An 18,844-nucleotide genomic window follows, 5' to 3' on the forward strand; every position below is an offset into this window, starting at 1 on the left:
CTTTGGCACTACTGACATTTTTGGCCAGATCCTTCTTTGATGCAGGGCTGGTCATGTGTACTACAGGATTTTCAGCAGCATCCTTGTCCTCAACTCACTAGAAACCGGTAGCACTCACTCTTCTATAAGCTGTAGCAATCAAAATTGTAACCTGACATTGTCAAATGTCCCTGGGAGGAAAAAAAAAAAATCACCCCTGACTGAGAACCACAGACGTATATGAGCTCAACTAGCTCTGTGACTTCAAATACCATCTAGGAGCTGATGAGCCCCAAACATATAAGCCCATCCCTTGCGCCAAGCTCCAAACTTGTACACCCAACTGTCTCCTTGATCTCTTTATTTGGACGTAGTATTTGTACCTGTATATTTATTGTCTGCCACTTCAACGGACACAACCTCCAGGGTTTGCATATTCACTATTTATTCCCAGTGGCCAGACATACAGGAGGTGCTTAAAATGTATTTGCTGGTTAAAGAATTAAACATTTAACATATATTAATTCACTTCATGCAAGTTCATCAATGATGGGCCAATCAGGCAGATAATTTCAAACACATCAAGGCCTCTTAAAGACATTTAACTGCAAAATAAAAGGAATGGCTTATTTTTAATGTTTTAAAATGTAATCTTTTCACCTAACATGGGGCTCGAATTCATGACCCCATCAAGAGTCACACACTCCACCAACTCAGCCAGCCAGGTGCCCCAGGAATGACTTAATTTTAAATAAGTTGGTGAATAATATTAATCCTATCCATTAAATTTTAGATAAAATTCTGCTACAGTCTTGAAAGTAACAATCACTATAGAGTTCCCAATCTTTCAACACCTCTGTTCTATTCCATGCCGTTACTACATTTCATTTCTATTTGTTATTATAAGTATGTATAACTTCATATATATATTTCCTTATTTCAAATAATAATTGTGCCTTTTGACTCCTAAGAAGCCTGTTAGCTGCCAACTCTTAGCTGCAAGTCATTTAGTTTTTTATCCTCTTGGTCTAATTTAAGCTCTATTTAAAACGGAGAGTAGAGGGTGGAGTTTTGCAAGGAGGTTTGAATTCTGCTATCACTTAAAAAATTGCTTTCTGGATAATATCTATATTTATATAATATTTAATACTATTTATAATAGCTATATTTATGAGAATGGGGTACTGTTGTGTTTTTTTAAGTAAGTTCTATGCCCAGTACAGGCCTTCAACTGTCCCATGTTCTACCAACTGAGCCAGCCAGGCACCCCTGCTGTACTGTTTCTTATTCTTTTTCTCCCTCTCCAGGCAAAGCAGTAACCAAGTACACCACTTAGCTCTCCCATTAAGCACTGCACACATGCACATTACGATCAATTCTTATAAACCATGACCAACACTGTGTTTGGTGGGGGGTGGTCAGGTAGTACCCAGACATCTTTGCCATAAACCTCCCTGGTTTTTTATTTACTTGTATTTACTTGTTTTTATTATTATTTTATTATTTACTATTATTTTATTATATTTTATTTATTTTTTATTTACATGTTTTATTTTATTTTTATTTACTTGTATTTACTTTTATTTACTTATTTATATAAATAACCTCCCTGGTTATTTATTTACTTGGGTGTTTATTCACTAGGCACAGATTTTTGTGTATTTCTTTGTGGAAATTTCCTGAGGTTCCTTGATCAATTCTTCTTTGAATATAATCGAACGATGTCTTAAATGATTAATGCCGGATAGATGTGATAGCATCTTAAAACTTTATAAGTAATAGACAAGAAGTAGTAAATATTTATGTATGCATAGCACATGAACTCAACCCAAGTCCAGACTGCTCTATGGATGCTGTAAAATTTGTAATCCATACATACCCATTTGTCTGTGCCTTTGAACTTTTTTTTGGCTTTTTTAGAAAAATTGTGGTAATATATACATAACATAAAATTTATCATCTTAACCATTTTAAAGTGTACAGGTCAGTAGTGTTAAATACATTCACACTGCTGTGTTGAATTTTTTAAATGGCACCTCTATTATGTATGTTTAAATAAATAAAGTCAATTGTGGCATAAACAATGAATCTTGGAACACACAAAAAAATTAAAGAAAAAAAAGCCCATCAAACCTTATTGATTTCAAGATTATTGTTCCAATCGCTGCTGATGTTCATACAAATTCACACACAAAACAGCTGCTAGAGGCATTTAAAAAAATCTTTCACAAGTACAATATGCCACAAAAGACTTAAATTTTAATACTTGACAAAATCTTAAAAAATCAAAAAATTTTTATGATTACTTTCTCATGATTCACCAGCAAATGCAAGGTTTTCAAAAAAACAGTTTTTAAGAAGTATGGACTTTCCTTTCCAAACAATTTTTTTTTTTTCCATTTAGGAAATTTAAAATAGAAGCTTTGGGGCGCCTGGGTGGCTCAGTGGGTTAAGCTGCTGCCTTCGGCTCAGATCATGATCTCAGGGTCCTGGGATCGAGTCCCGCATGGGGCTCTCTGCTCAGCAGGGAGCCTGCTTCCCTCTCTCTCTGCCTGCCTCTCCATCTACTTGTGATTTCTCTCTGTCAAATAAATAAATAAAATCTTAAAAAAAAAAATAAAATAGAAGCTTTAAGGAAAGATTTCAATCATATCAAAACAAGAATCAAACAGGATTTGATTAGCTTCTGACCAACGACTCTTGGTACATTTAAAAATGAACATGTTTTCACAAATCCTCAAGGTAAGTTCAAGTTGCCTTGAGGACTCACAGACTAAGTCACTGAAGGGCTTACAAGTTATAAATATTTTTGAGTACCAGCATAATTTAGGTAGTAAAGAATTTGACAGGACACAAAATGGACCCATTTTACTCATAAGACCAAATAAAGTAGATGACAGCCGCTCTATTTTAGAACGGACTGGAAGGACGACTTGGCTTGGCCGATCAAATGGGCAGAAGCACTGCTCCAGTAAGGAAGCCATCTTGGGCATGTTTCCCCCTTTCCTGAGGCGTGTGGGTGGAGTGACTCATCCACAAAGACACTGCTGCATTCTTGGACTAAGATACCCCACAGTCTGTTTTTCACATAGAGCATGATTTCTAACAAACAGGCATCTTGCCCCCCAAATATTGAAATGTTTAGAGAACGTGACTTAGTCGGACTTCCTGCTGAAAGGAGGTTAATGGTTTCGATGGGAACACTTTCGAGACTGATGTGGCATCACTGTGGGTGTTGCTGGAGAAAACAATGGATTCACAGGCAAAAAGGTGGGGCCTCGGTGACACCGCTTCCCCGGGTAGTCCCTCTTCAACAGCGAGTCTAGTCGAAGGAGCTCACGCACTCCGTAGCCAGGGACAGAACTGTCCCTTTAAGAATGCAAAATGAATACAGCACAGTAAACACTATTTAGCTTTTCTCTGAGGGACAAAGATCAATAAATACCTACGAGGCCACACTCTACACATCAATCTTCCCTGTGTGTACCGACAGAGACAGTCTGCAAAGGATGGAACGAATATGAGTGGACGTCGGGGAGTACTCTGGAACCTTCTCTCTTTTTCTTTAAGTGTTCGGTACTCGTCGTGTCATACGCCTTTTGCTTGTTCCCATAAGTGAAGCATCCAGCCTCACAGAAGAGCCGGTCAAACAACCAGGACATGTTAGAGAATAAAGTCCAAATTAAAAAAGAAAAGAAAAGAAAGGAAAAGAAAAGAAAGAAAGATCTTTTGATCTGCCTTGACAGTTGTTCAAGCCAGAGATCAGGTTATCATTGTAACCTGTTGGAGAATCAGGTCAGCTAGAGCTCACGCGGTTCTTAAAAAGATCTGTTTTGGCCACTGACACGAATCCATGAGGAGGATGGAACTCTCCTACGAGGCACAGAGGGGAACACACTGTGCCTGTAATGACCTGAAAGTTAAATTATTTCAGTGAGGATAAATATTTGGTTCTTCGAGAACTACCTTCACGTTGAATGTTATTTCCTCCATGACGTACACACGTTCAGGAAACGCTTTAGCCACCTCCTCCACACTGTTGAAATATTGCACTGGCTCCTTTATATCTCGGTCTTGTTCCAGCAGCTTGAATTGCCCTAAAACACACGATAAACGGAAGAGGTGTGAGATGTTTACGCTAGACAGCTGTCACCGTGGCGACAGCATCCCCCCTTCCTTTACTCCCACTCTTCTTTGTCAAAGACTCCTGATCATTATCCTTGGGGGAAAAAGTTACCATGGCAGAAGGTTTTCTTCAACGAGAATATGTATCAAAGAATCAGCTTACAGATGGAAAAATAATTACAAACCGTTTCTTTTTCATTTGTTGTTCACACCAAGAGTTTGTTACCCCATGACCAAAATCAAACGGAATGCATGACTGTCTGTAATTGGGTCTCAAAGCGAAAACCTACTCTGTTACAAATGATGGCTCATTTTGTTTTTCCCAGGAATCACCTTGGCATTTAGCGGTAATTAACACCCACACAGGTGATCTTCTGAAATGAAGGCCGAGTGGCCTGGGGGAGCTCACTGTTTAAAAAATGAGTATGTAAAACTCTTACAGGTAGGATAAAATAGTACAGTGAACCTTTGGGCTCTCACAGAATTGATATCCTTGGTTTCAACAATATGCGGGCTACGCCGAAAGCTCGTGAGCGGCTGTAATGTGGGGTGTTGCTCTGCACAAGCACAAAAACCCTGAGCAGAGCGATGCTGGGCCACGGGGTGAGCCTCCTTCTGATGAGTGAGGCTGGCCACGAGCCAGGTGGCATCTGGAACCACATGTGGCTTCCTTCTTTCCTTTTTATTGTTCTGTGGGAAGTTCATGAGAGAAGAATATACCATCACAGTATCCATAATTTGGGGGATTTGTGAAGACCTTTGAACATATTCCTAAAAATTTCAAGCATCTATGGCTGTTTATATACTTTCAATATTGATGACACTTCTGCTCCATTCTAGAGGAGTTGTTCACAGCTTAGGATAAAAGACCGTATGTACTCAAGCCAAAGACAGTGTTTCTTGGTAGTCATTTTCTGAAGGCTGCTTACAATCTAACACTTGAGAAACTTGAAAAGGAATTAAAAGCTATAATGAGGCCAATCTCTCAGCATGCGTCTATGGGGCATTGGGCGGAAATAAACTTTCATTCATATTCTCAGGACGTTTTTTCACCATCTGTTAGGTGGAGGCATTATCCTAGATGCTGGAGAGAAAAGTCAATAAATAGGCCAGATAAAAATCTCTATCCTTCTGAATCTTACATGGTAGCAGGAGACAATAGTAAATAGGATAAATGACTAGGGTATGTAATAGGTCGGGGGTGAGAAATGTGGTTAATAGGGCTGGGCAAGGGGGACAGAGGGCAGGGTGGCCAGAGGAGGTATGGCTGAGAAGGTGAGCTGTGACACCACTGGGAGGTGTGTTCTATGAATTCGAATCATAGCCCAAAATCTAGGCAAAGAGCTGCAGGTGGATGGGTGGGTGGCTGCCTGCTTGGCACACTACCAGTATGGCTAGAGTGGGCTGAGTACAAGGGAAGAGGGAAGAGAAATAAAGTCTGAAAAATAACAGGTGTTCAGATTACGTACAGCTTTGAAGACTTGTAGCTCTATCTGAGTGGGATGGAGAGCTGCCGGGGGGATGCACGAGGAAGTGATCTAACCAACGTTAGAGAAGGACCACTCTGGCTGCTGTTTTGAGAACACACTGTGCAGTTACAAGGTGTAGAGGCAGAGAGCAGTGAGGCGGTCCTGCAATCGTCCAGCTGTGAGATGGCAGGGGGCTGGAAAAGGTGAGAATTTGGCCTGAGCAGCTGAAGGAAGCAGGTTTGGAAGGGTGGGGGTAGAATCCGGAGTTCAGTCTGAGACATCTGCTAGGCAGGCAAACAGAGATATCCCCAAAGCTCGTAGAGGAACATAAACGTGTGGAGCTCAGAGAGAAGTCTGGCTGAGAGAGCCTAGGAGTCATCAGTACCTAGATGATCTTCAAAGCCACGGCACCTGGTGATGATGGGCATGGGCTTAAGTGCAGCCAGAGAAGAGGTCTAAGGCTTGGGTCCCAGGAGACTAAGAAGGACTGGCTAGGGGAGTGAGAGGCAAATCCAGAAGGGGTGCATTCTAGAAGCCAGCTGAGCACTTCAAGGAGCGAGAGAGATGAGGCCTGACAACTGTCAGGTTTAGCAACTTCACTTAAGCAGTGGAATGGTTGAGGTCAAGCCTGCCTGAGCTGGATTTAACAGAGGCTGAGAAGGGAGAAGTGGGAGTAACAGGAATGGACAGCAGGGGACGTTTGGGGCATTTGCCTGTGAAGGGGACAAGAGACATGGTGTGGTAGCTGAAGGAAGCACGTGGGATTGGATCTTTAATGTGGTGGATGCTTATGGGAATGGCCAAGGGAGGGACAAGACCATGAGGATGGAATTTTCCGGAGCATGTCCCGGGATAGGCAGAGGGGACATGGGAGTGGAAGGGTTGGCCCTCAGCAGGAGGTCACCTGTGAGAGCTCAGTGGGAGCGGTGGAAGCTCCCTAGAAGAAAGGCATCTGTTGAGAATAAGATGGAGCGATGAGCTATGGGAGGGCTGAGAAAAGAGAAGACCACAGAAAAGTCCACTGAGAGTGAAGGACACATCATGACTGCCGGACAGCCGTAAGTTCTCACCTGAGGTTTACAGTCATGAATTAGAAGCGAAACCCAACAGTAGAGTTGTATGTTTTCCTCCAGCCAATGGGCAACGCAGAGGGGCTGGCACAGAGCAGACAGAGATTTGGGTCCAGCCAGGACTGTAAAACTGCCTTCACGAGACGTGAAGGAAGGGCAGAGGAGCCCGGATGTATGCAAGAGAGAACAGAATCACTGTCTGTGGCACCTGCGCTGGACACAACCTCTTGGGAGGGAGGAATGAGGGTGGAAAGTAATGGAGTCAATGGATAGTGGGTTCTGATGGGGCAGGATTTCTGGAGGGAGGGAGCTCAAGAGCCAGGCAGAGGAATGGTCAGAGAAGCAGGTGTGCACTTTGAGACAATGGAAGCATGTCGTGGTCGGTGATGACACAGTCTAGGGGGCAACCATGGGAGGTAAAGGTTGAGGTGATGAGAAGCTGAAGGATCTAAGAGGCCAGGGGTTTTATTTTTATTTTTTATTTTTATTTAAATATTTTATTTACTTGACACACAGAGAGAAATCACAAGTAGGCAGAGAGGCAGGCAGAGAGAGAGGAGAAAGCAGGCTCCCCGCTGAGCAGAGAGCCCGACGTGGGGCTTGATCCCAGGACCCTGGGATCATGACCTGAGCTGAAGGCAGAGGCTTTAACCCACTGAGCCACCCAGGTGCCCCAAGGCCAGGGGTTTTAAAAGGATCATATACATAAGCACTGAACTCCCCAAGAATGAGGGGAGAAGGAATGGTGAAAAGAGAGGCAGTGAGCCAGGAGTGAGGATTATGGAGCAATGAAGGAGGGACCCTACACGTGGTAGATGACAGGAGCAACAACGGGATAGCGGGTGAGAGTCTGAGGACAGGAGGAGAAAGCTGAGAGTTTCTAGGGAGGGGAAAAGTGGAATGGTCACGGGAGCAATGAAGAACCCAGCTCCTCAACTTTGGGGCAAAAAATGGAGCTGCCACCAGAGAGGGCTTCAGGGAAGTGGTGTTTTCAGGGCATCCCCAGGTCAGGGTTCAACAAGATGAAAGTAATGTCAGAGGACACCTTAAGGACATAGGGATTTCGCTGGTGATGGACTCCAAAGGGAGGTTTTCAGGAGTTACGGGGCGGGCGATGAGGACAATGTAGTGAACATACCTAGATACGACAGGTCATATACCTTTAGAGATAGGGAGGAGTACGAATAAAACATTCGAAAATATTGTATAAAATGTTAGATTATACCCTGTTCACAAAAAACAACAGAATTCTTAAAAATTTTAAGAAATTATAGCAATTATCCGTACCACTTTAACAGATTCTGCCATGAGAACAAATCAAACTTTCATATGTCTCTATTCTACTCAGTCCTTGTACAAATTCGTAATAATTATGGCAAATCTCCAGTTTCATCTCCATTCCTCTCTACATTTTCCGACATCCCCCCAACATGACTACACTTACTTAGAATGCTTGCATCCCATTTCATAAGGGATTTAACTATTTTTCTGTTCTTACACAATGAGTCTGAGTTAGGGTAAGACTGACGTAAGTGCCAACTCGGCCACTGACACATGGTTAATCCGTCTGAGCTTTGTTTCCTCACCCACAACATGGGGACACTTCAAAGGGCTTCCATGAGGATCAACAGCGAGGATTTTCAGTATTTAGCACAACTAACCATCTAGCAACCCTCAGCTTCCTTTCCTGTTCTCAAGATGCACACGATTTTCTTTCCTCTTTTTTGGCTTGCTTTTGTGAGATAAAGTTTCTAGTGCTGGATTACTAAAGCCAAGGGCGCCACACAATTCTTTGTGTTGAACATGCCAGGCTATCCCGCTTTCCAAAATACCTAAACCAATTTGTATTTCTACCATGTGCATCTTAGTTGGGCCACAGTCTTGCCAGAAGCGAGTATTCCATTTTTTTTTTCTTAAAGATTTATTTATTTATTTGAGAGAGAGAGAGAACACACAAGTGAGTGTGGGGAGGCGCAAAGGGAGAGGGAGAGAGAGACTCTGGAGTCTCCTCTCTGAGCTAGGTGCCTGATGCAGGGCCTGACTTCATGCCCTGAGGTGAAAGCAAGAGTCAGATGATTAATGACTGTGCCACCCAGGTGCCCCCTGCAGTGAGTACGATTTAAGTTAGATAATTCACTGGGTACTAAAAAAGCATCTCTTGCCTGTAATCTGCATTTCTTTGAAGATCAGCAACGTTAAACAGTTGGATATTTCTCCTGCAAATGGCTGTATAAATATATAATAAATACATCTGATGTCATCTAAATTTCTTTTAACCTCCAGAGACATATGTCTAGGAGTCTATTGGATATTTATACTTGCGAGTCTCATCAGCCCCAAATTCAACATGTCTCAATGCAGAAAAGCATAATACCTCACATACAATAGGCCCTTAATAAATGTCCACCGAACAAAAGACAGAAAATTGCTCTGGTCCCAGGACTCGCAAACAATGAACCAACACATAAGTAACTGCAGGTTTTCAAAATTATAAATAAAAGTGAGTTGCCTGACTATAAACAAGGTTTGCCTGTTTCTGAGTATTAGCTGAATGTTTTCATTCATCAGAGGAAGAAAGGAATGGTGTGCTATGGTTTACTTAAAAATCATTATCTGAATTCTGCACAGAGCCTCAGGTAACACTTTTTAGGGACCAGAAGAATAGATGAGATTAAATAAGCAGTTGAAGTTATCTTCCAGGATGAAGCAGACAGTATTTGAACACTGGAATGTGATCCTTAGGAACACAAAAGTAGTTTTCCGTGAGAATTCAAACTTAGAGGTCCACTTGGTTAGAATGTCCAGAACCACCTGACAGAGACACCAATTTTTGCCCAACATTTCCAGTTTCTGTACTAATCTGTACTTTCTGTTAGAAGACTCAAAAAAGAAATTGCTGGTTTGGAACCCGAACATAATCAAACATCATTAAACCAGGTATAATTTATGAAAACCTACCAATGATATCATCTGTCCAGAGGTATGAAATATGTTGCTTTAGATTTGTGATCAGTATTTTAGAAAAATTTTCTAATTTTTCTAAATAAGGGGGAAATAGGACAGGGGGAATCTGCATGTATGTCCAATAGTCATTACGTGGTGTGCAGATGTTCGATCTCTGAGCTGAGATCACTTGAGAGCGCACAAGCCTGAACTCAATTCCACCCCATCCCGTCACAAATGCATTCATAGAGCAACCGTGTGCCACTGCAGTCACTTTCCCTGTATCACATAAGACATGACCCTTTAGAATCAGTGCTGCTTCACCAACATACAGCATGAGCCACATATGCAATCATATATTTTCTAGCAGCTACAAAAAAAAGGTAAGTAAGAGGTGAAATTAATTTCAATGTTTTACTTAAACCAATACATCTAAATAAGAGAACTGTTAATGAGATATTTTACCTTCTGTTTTTACATTAAGTCTTTATTATTATTATTATTACTTCTTGCATTAAGTCTTGAAAATCCTGTGTCTGTGTTACACCATGGCACAGCTCCCCTCACACCAGCCGTGTTACAAGAACTCAGCAGCCCCATGCGGCCAGTCGTTGCCGTGTTAGACAGTGTGGGTCCAGAACATCTCTGCATTCCCTTAAAACTGTGATCACAGATACTGTTCAAGTCCCCTCTCGGGTGACAGAGTCCTTTTGGGGAAAAAAAGGTATCTCCTGACAAAACACGATGCTTCCTCTCATGAAATAAGAGCTTTAGGACTCTCATCCTTTGTTTTCCTCGCCCTGTTTGACACAATTGCTGATAATCTGATTTGTATAATAAAGCCTGGGACTCCTGATGTAACTGTCCCTTTAACACCATTTTTCTCCTCTGCCAATTTGGGGACTTGACCTTTAAGCAATTCTTTAGTTCTTTTTCTATTGTGTTTGTGACCTTAGCCTAGCAGTAGCCTCAAATATATTTTGGATTATGGACCAAATGAATAATCATCTTTGGTATGGTTGTCGTGTCAGTGTTCAGCTGAATAATTTTTTAAAAAAGATTTTATTTATTTACATCAGATAGAGAGAGAGAGCAGAAAGAGGGGCAGAGGGAGAGACTCTCAAGCAGACTCCCACTGAGTGGAGAGCCCAACTCGGGGCTCAATCTCACGACCCTGAGCCGAAACCAAGAGTTGGATGATCAAGGGACTGAGCCGCCCAAGGCACCCCTCAGCTGAATAAATTCTAAATTTCTAGTCTCATCGGTGTTTGCCACCTAAACAGGGAGACCTTAGGAGCACTTATAAGAAAATATTCTGAGACCGATTAACACACACAGATGCAAGAAAAAGAAAAAGAAAGGAACAACTATGACCAAATGTTTTAACGTTTGAACATACTGTACCTCAGAAAAATAGATTCCTTTCACTCATTGTTTTAATTGTTCATTGGACAGCCAACAGTCAGCTAACATACCTTTCCTCTTTTCCCTACAATTCCTCTGGACTACCCTGGAAGATTTTGGTTTATATGTTTCTTTGTGTACATGTATTATTACTTTAGACACTGTCCTAGCCATATGTTTAATGATATTTTACATTCCTTATATCCCACAAATGCCTTCAAAATCTAAATATATTAAAGTTTTTTTTTCCAAGATTTTAGTTTTAAGTCATCTCTACCCCCAATGTAGGGCTCAAACTTATAACCCCAAGATCAAGAGTCACATGTTCCACCACTTGAGCAAGCCAGGCGCCCCCTAAATACACCAACTATCTTAATGTTCTCAACAATGGGTCATGGCATATATGTGACTTTCTACAGCATTGGGTTGGCAACCTTGTTCTGTAAATATTTTAGGTTTCATGCGCTAAATGGTTTCAGTTGCAACTACCCCTCTGGTGACCTCTCCTGAAACTGGCCACAGACAATCTGGAATCAAAACTGGACAGCTGTGTCCCAACCAAACTTCACGTACAAAAACAGACAGCAGGTCAGATCTGGACCTCGGGCCCCACACTTTGCTGACCTCTGTCCCACTGGAAGGACTGCAAAGTATGGAGGGTAGTGGCACGAGGACAGGACATCAGACTGACAATGACCAGTCCCTTATATCCCAATGGGTGTTAATAAAATAAAGATTTTATTTATTTATTTTATAAAATAAAATAAAATAAAGATTTCATTTATTTATGTGACAGAGACAGCAGAGAGGGAATATAAGCAGGGGGAATGGGAGAGGGGGAAGCAGGCTTCCTGCTGAGCAGGGAGCCCGATATGGGGCTCAATCCTAGGACCCTGGGATCATGACCTGAGCTGAAGGCAGACTCTTAATGACCGAGCCACCCAGGTGCCCCTATCCCAACACTCTTAAACAGTTACACTGACGTCTCTTGGAAGATGCCTTGCAAGGAAGGTACCATCCTAAGCTGACCCATGTTATATTAGGATGGCAGTTTTTCCTTTCAATAGGAGCCTATAATGAAAAAGTGTAAGCTGCAGAAGTAGATTGTACTGGAATAGTCCAAACGACCACCAAACATGCGTGGCTGCATTCTCTCACTGTATTAAGACCAGTTTTCTATGAATTTTTACTTAGCTTCTTTTCTTTTACAAAAGAAATAGGACGCTCGCAGATGAGTCAACTTTAAGTACTCTGGGAAAGATGCTGAGCTCTTGTGTTACTATACTCCCTGGAACTGCTATGGCCCGTCAGAGGCCAGGCCTGGAGACAATCTAAAGGGTTGAAGAGCCAGTTCCCTGCCAAAATGTGAAATTGATTTACAGAGCACATATTCCCACAACCCCCCCCCCCCATGAAGGAACTAATTTTTTAACGGACCGTTTCATGAATAACAGAGTCTTTGTGCCACCAAATAAAAACATTTGGAGATCATCGAACATCTGTTCTGAGATGTTACTGTCAAAGCCTGGTCTTAGAGAGGGAGGAAACTGCATTGTTTTTCAACAGCTTTGATGATTTCAGGAAATGTCTCCATTTTGAGAACTGTTCTGTCTCCAGAACCAAGAAACTCACAGGAACTAACTCAACACCAATGACATGCCCATCAATTACAGCTTACCTGAATTTACAGTAATATTTAAAAAGCAAAGATCGGTACTAGCCACCATTTTCGCGATCCGTTTCTAAAATTATACTGCATAGTTATATGTTGTCAAGAAGTAACTGTCATCCAGAAAATATTCATTTCTATGGTGTGTTCTTCAAGATAATCAGTGATTGGCCTCAGAAGGGATGAGATGTGAGGCACAGCTAAGAGGCCCCTCCCAGAGGCACCTACGTTTCAGGCACCTGTAGGATGCTATGAGGCTACACACCTTCTCCTTTACTTGGAGGAACAAGGTCCGCTGTAGGAAATGAAAATGGAAACACAGTAATTAAGAAGAGAGAAATAATGCTGAGATGTGTAGAAATAACAGAGAAAGTCAGAGGTGGCCGTATTCAGGTCTGTCATGTTTGTTACTAGCTGGGACGTTAGGGCCAATGATCAGTGGGAAATAAGTTCCATGACCCTGCTGAAGATGGGGCTCCCTGTGAGTCGTGCTTCCTGGGTCCCCCTTATTGCTAACGAGCACGGCCTGCGATAAGTCTTCTTCTATATCTCAAGTGTTACTATTCACCGCCCTTTCAGTGCCGTGGTCAACTTTATGTGTGTAAATAAAATGAAATGGAATGAGAGCTGAGGCCTCTCTAATACTCATCTGTGGGCCCATAACTCAAGAGAACAACAACACGCTACTGGCATTTCCCTCTTTCTGGGAACAGAAATACACTGCATAAATTGGGGCAAAATGATAAAAGAGAAAACAAAACAAAAGCAACAAAAATGGCACCAGAACACCAAAGCAACCTTAGAATAGCTAAAAATGAGCAGAAATGGTTAAGAGAAAGGAAACCTGGAATGTTGAAATGCCAGGACCATGTCTGTTATTTGGTGTGGCACCCCAGCACTGCCCCACATGAGGCATACAGTAGGTGCTTATTAAATAGTGAATGAATGAAGGCATACATTCTTCTTTTACCCCTTTCAGAACCAGGCCACCAACATTACCTTAAAAGCTTTCAGATCCACTGTGCAAATGAAATATATTCTAAATGGTTCAAATAACAGGGCTTTAAAACCAGTGGGCTATTTCCAAATATAAAGAAACGAGCACTTCTTTTTTTACGATAAAAAAAATAAATAAACAAGTTGCCATTTTTCAGGAAGCAAATAAACCTGGGCAGGAATCTGCACTTATGGTCAACCTTAACAGTACATCTACTCTTGAATTTCTGGCTATACCTATGCATGCAGGCTGGGCTGGAGGATCCAGAGGGCTGAAATGTAGAAGTAGAATTGCCAAGTAAAAGATAAATACTTCTGGGGCGCCTGGGTGGCTCAGTGGGTTAAAGCCTCTGCCTTCGGCTCAGGTCATGATCTCAGGGTCCCGGGATCAAGTCCCACATCGGGCTCTCTGCTTAGTGGGAAGCCTGCTTCCCTCCTCTCTCTGCCTGCCTCTCTGCCTACTTGTAATTTCTCTTTGCCGAATAAATAAATAAATTCTTTAAAAAAAAAAAAAGATAAAGCACTTTTTTTTAAAAAAGATTTTATTTATTTATTCAACAGAGAGAGATCACAAGTAGGCAGACAGGCAGACAGGCAGAGAGAGAGAGAGAGGAAAGCAGGCTCCCTGCTGAGCAGAGAGCCTGATGCGGAACTCGGTCCCAGGACCCTGAGATCATGACCTGATCTGAAGGCAGTGGCTTAACCCACTGAGCCACCCAGGTGTCCTAAACATTTCTTTTTATTATGAACCGCACCAACCAATATCATGCCCTTTAAAAACTTTATGCGAATGATCACTTCCACCAACAACGTAGGAAAACTCATTTACCTAAACCCTTCACCAAAACTGCTGGTGTTCATGAACAACTTCGCTTCCCCTTTCTGGAGTGAGGGGAAGAGTTTTAAAGATTACTTAATATAAACAATTGCCAAAAAATTCACAGAGTGCCAGAGGGTAGCGGGTGGAAAGGGAGTCTCCTCCCCAATATTATCCTCAGATCTCTTCTTAGAGGCAGGGCTATTGTTCTCTAGTCCATCCATCCATCCAGAGGAAGTATCTGATTCAATCTCCACATGCACAGTGCCACTCATTGCAAAACAACCGTAGCATTCAGTCCAGTTATTTCATATACTAAAAAATAGTATTTTATTGGAATTTTAATTGCATTTTTCTTATAAAGGTGGATCTCATTTTTATTATAAGTAATTTATATTTCATGTTTTGTAAACTTTTCAGTTTACAAATTTGTATTTATATGTATGTATTTGTATGTATGTATTTATTTGTATTTATTTTCTCTTATTACCAATTTTTGAAATTTCCCTTAATCTTGAGCATCATTAAAAAAAAAAACCCATAAACTCAAACTACTACAACACAGTATATCCTATTCTAAAATCCAATTCCTACATTGTTCCTAGTTAGTTCCTAAAATTATGATGATTTAGGGAGGTGGCTGTAGAAATGAACTGGGGGAGAAGGAAAGAACAAACATCAACCCAACAGGCTCAACATGTAAATACAGAAAATAGGAATTAAAGCCAAAGAACAGAAAGAAATCATTAGCCAAAATACGGTGAGTTTTTCCATAAATTATCTGTGGGTATTTTTATTTATTTTTCCTCCTAAGATTATACAACACAAAGTAGTCAGACCATTAGTTCAACTCTGAAACTCCATCCCTGAACTTAAGTAAATCTGGATTCAAAATGGCATCATTCTACTTCATACCATGTAAATGGTTTCCCTGTTTTTTTGAAAATGGGAAAACTGCATTTTTCATTGTATCTAATTGGCCAGTTGCTTCTTCAGAATTATCAGAAATTTTCTGGGGCACTATTATTGTAAATATGATGGAACCCCTAAATGTCTTAGGTTTGAATGTGGCTGCTGACGAGTTAATGTGGAAATCTTGGGGTCATCTTCATCTTTCTTCTCCTATACTCATTCTCCCCTAACTCACCCTTTGGACCCCTGCAATCACTCTGCCCTCCGCCCTCCCTGCCACTCTCCTGGCTTCGATCCTCATCACTTCCTACTGGTATCACAGGTTTAGGTGTCAAGCCCATTCTCATTTCCACCCGTCCAGGATCACTTTGCTCATCTTAAAACACAACCTGAATGGATTTCATCTGACTCAAGTGTTCAGTGCTAATAAGTAAGCGTATAACAGCCCTTCAATTTCTAGCCCCAATCACGCTCTTCTGCCTTCGTTTTTAAGTCTCTCCATAAACTCACTCCACTTGGTTTCTGCAAGGGTTTCCCCCACCACCTGTGCAATCAATACTGATTCTCTCCCTCTCTGCCTTCGTTCAAGCTTCCTTCTCGGTCTCTGCAAAAGTATGGGTCCTGGGGCACCTGGATGGCTCAGTGGGTTAAGCCTCTGCCTTCGGCTCAGGTCATGATCCCAGGGTCCTGGGATCAAGCCCCGCATCGGGCTTTCTGCTCTGCAGGTAGCCTGCTTCCTCCTCTCTCTCTGCCTGCCTCTCTGCCTACTTGTGATCTCTGTCAGATAAATAAAGAAAAAATCTTAAAAAAAAAAAAAAGTATGGGTCCTTTCGTTGCCTTTCTAAGTTCTGGGCATGACCATCTTCCTCCTTTATTCTACTTCTTCTCCTACCCTCTCATCTCTTCTGGGAGAACCCCTCTATCATCCTGGCTCCAAGGACCAACTAAAGACTGACAACACAAACCTTCTCTCCAGCCAGACCACCCGAATTCCACATCAATGCTACCCTATCCCTGCTGTGTTATCTCCAGCAGCTCTCCCACAAAGCTCTAAAAATCGGTAGATGCAAAACCAAACCCATCTTTTTACTTCTTGAACCAAGCAGCCACTCAAGTGAGAACTTTGGGTGGTCATCTCCACCCCTCCCTTTCCCTAATCTCGTACATCTAACTGATGTTAATTCAACTTCCTGTTATCAATCAGTTCCTTTCTATTTCCTACTACTCTAAGTTCCCAACTGCATCATCCCTCACTTTGGCTAGCTTTCTAGTGGGCTGATCTGCCCCCTGACTTCCATTCTAGGAAACTATTCCTTACACTACTGCTTAAAATTAAAATCTAATCATATTTTAAGTGAGGATGATTTGCAGAGGATTTATTTATAATGAGACTATTGCTAAGGGTGTGGGTGAACTGCAGGGAAGCACAGTGATAACCTAGGAACAGTAGCAGAGAAGCCCCACCATAGGCCCGCTGGGACAAGGGGATGGACTAGTTACTGGAAGGAGAAAGTGGTGTAAATAAGACCGCCTTGAAAAGGGGAGAGACGGCTGTTTCCTGGTGATCCTTCAAGGGAGGAGGCCAGAAAATTAAAGACCTTGACTTCATTCTCTTCCTGCTCATCTCCTGTTGGGGCTAGCAATCCACTGGCTGAACTTATCTGGAAATCAAAGAGCAAGAGAGTCTGGTGATTGAGCCCTACAGCTGGGATGGAGGCAATGAAGAATGGATTGGGATGTATGCCCCAGGTTGGTCTCCCTGCTTGGTGGGGAGCTGACTTTAGTGGCTCTCCATCTCCTTCAGCAGTCATGTTCAAATCTAAGCACTGAATACCTGAGTCAGATGAAATCCAAGTAAACTTCACTTCTTAATGAATACACAGGCTGTCCAAAATCTGGCCCTCACTTTCTTCTCACTGGGCTAAAACCCATCTAGACCGATCCATGGGGAACTATGGTTCTTCTCATCCTGAATTCAGTATATGGAATGCTTCTCCTATTCCCTGGCTTAGCTACTCTATTTATCCAGAATCAGTTCACTCATCACCCACTCTATTAAAAAAAAAATCTTAATTCAGGTATGTAGTTGACCATACTCTTTAGTGATCTCATTATCTGTCGACAGATTTTTATCCAAACATATAAAATATTTTATTGTCCTTATTTACTTAGATGTCTATGTTTGGACACTAAACAGTAAACTCTCTAAAGAAACAGGGGATGTGCCTAATACCATTTTTTTAATTCCCAGTGCTCAATACCATTCAAGACACACAGCAAGTACTTAATAAATGACTTCCGAATGAGGGAACAAATTTAAGCACCAGCTCAAACCCAGTCACCCATGCAATTTCCCCCTGATGACCTCAGCCCAATGCTGATCTTCACTCATATTTATTCCCAGAGTCCAACACACAGTGATTTCCCACCGACTTCACCTGTTTTTGTACTGTTTTCTTAGTTGACCAACAAGCATCCTGATAGCAGAAATATGTCTCCTGACAGCACAGGTTGGAGTCCACCCTAGACACTTAATAAATGCTTGCTCTGAAGAGCAGGAGAAATACACATATTTTGGAGTTTCAAAATCAAGCACTTACGTGACCAGAAAAGTCTTGTGAATTGGTAAAACTGATAAAAAGGTGGAGACGGTAATCTGATAGCTCTAGCACCTGCTGATTTCCAGAGGCAGGAAATCTGAATTTTTATGGAAACATGTCCAATTTTTAATGGTTGGCTCAAATAAAAATCTCATCTAACCCAGGGACTACTCTACATTTGTGAGAGGAGGAGGGCATGGCTGTGGTTTGAGCAAGGCCTTCTAACATCACTGATCTAGGTGGTGCCGTATGTAAGTGGGTCACTATCCCTCAGGAAATGTTCAAGCCATTTAGGTAGAAGGTCTAGGCTCTTGCAATGCTTAATTTCTCCCTTAAGCTGAAACAATGACGTTTAGTGGGAGGCCTCTTGTTTACAGCCTTTCAAACAAGGGTTATGAGCAAGCTCTCGGAAGACCTAGACTGTTGACAGCCTCCTGTTAGGAAATATCCTGAGCTCCTACTCCTGCCCTGACAGATACATTCAATCTGAAAATGTAATAAAGGATGGTAGGTCCTGCCTGCTTTCTGAATGCCAGAGTATGTTAAATGTCAGCCCTGGCAACGATGAGAAGAGACAATCACATACTAAATGACCAGCTTCTTCCTTCTTAAGATTTTATCTGTTTATTTAGAGCATGAGCAGGGGGATGGGCAGGGAGAGGGAGAGACACAGAAAGAGAGAGAGAGAGACCGAGCGAGCGCACGCAAGCCTGAAGTGGGCTCAACGTGGGGCTTGAGCCCAGAACCCTGAGATCATGACCTGAGCTGAAACCAAGAGCCAGATGCTCAATTGACTGAGCCACCCAGATGTCTCCTAAATGACCAGCTTCTTCAGAAAGAGACTCAACACAGGAGGTGGA

The 18,844-nt window shown here is 42.0% G+C and overlaps 1 protein-coding gene across 2 annotated transcripts in view; it reads right to left on the reverse strand.

Moving 5' to 3' along the window:
• Positions 1-18,844, reverse strand: part of GAREM1 (GRB2 associated regulator of MAPK1 subtype 1) — a 205,224-nt gene that overhangs the window by 39,767 nt on the left and 146,613 nt on the right. For both annotated transcript variants that reach the window (XM_045065489.1, XM_045065490.1), the window contains exon 3: positions 3,946-4,076. In XM_045065489.1, coding sequence (XP_044921424.1) covers positions 3,946-4,076 — 131 coding nt within the window. The remainder of the gene's footprint in view (positions 1-3,945; positions 4,077-18,844) is intronic.

The sequence above is a fragment of the Mustela putorius genome, unplaced genomic scaffold (assembly GCF_011764305.1).
Source record: "Mustela putorius furo isolate JIRA1106 unplaced genomic scaffold, ASM1176430v1.1 tig00003858_pilon_pilon_pilon, whole genome shotgun sequence".
NCBI lineage: Eukaryota > Metazoa > Chordata > Mammalia > Carnivora > Mustelidae > Mustela > Mustela putorius.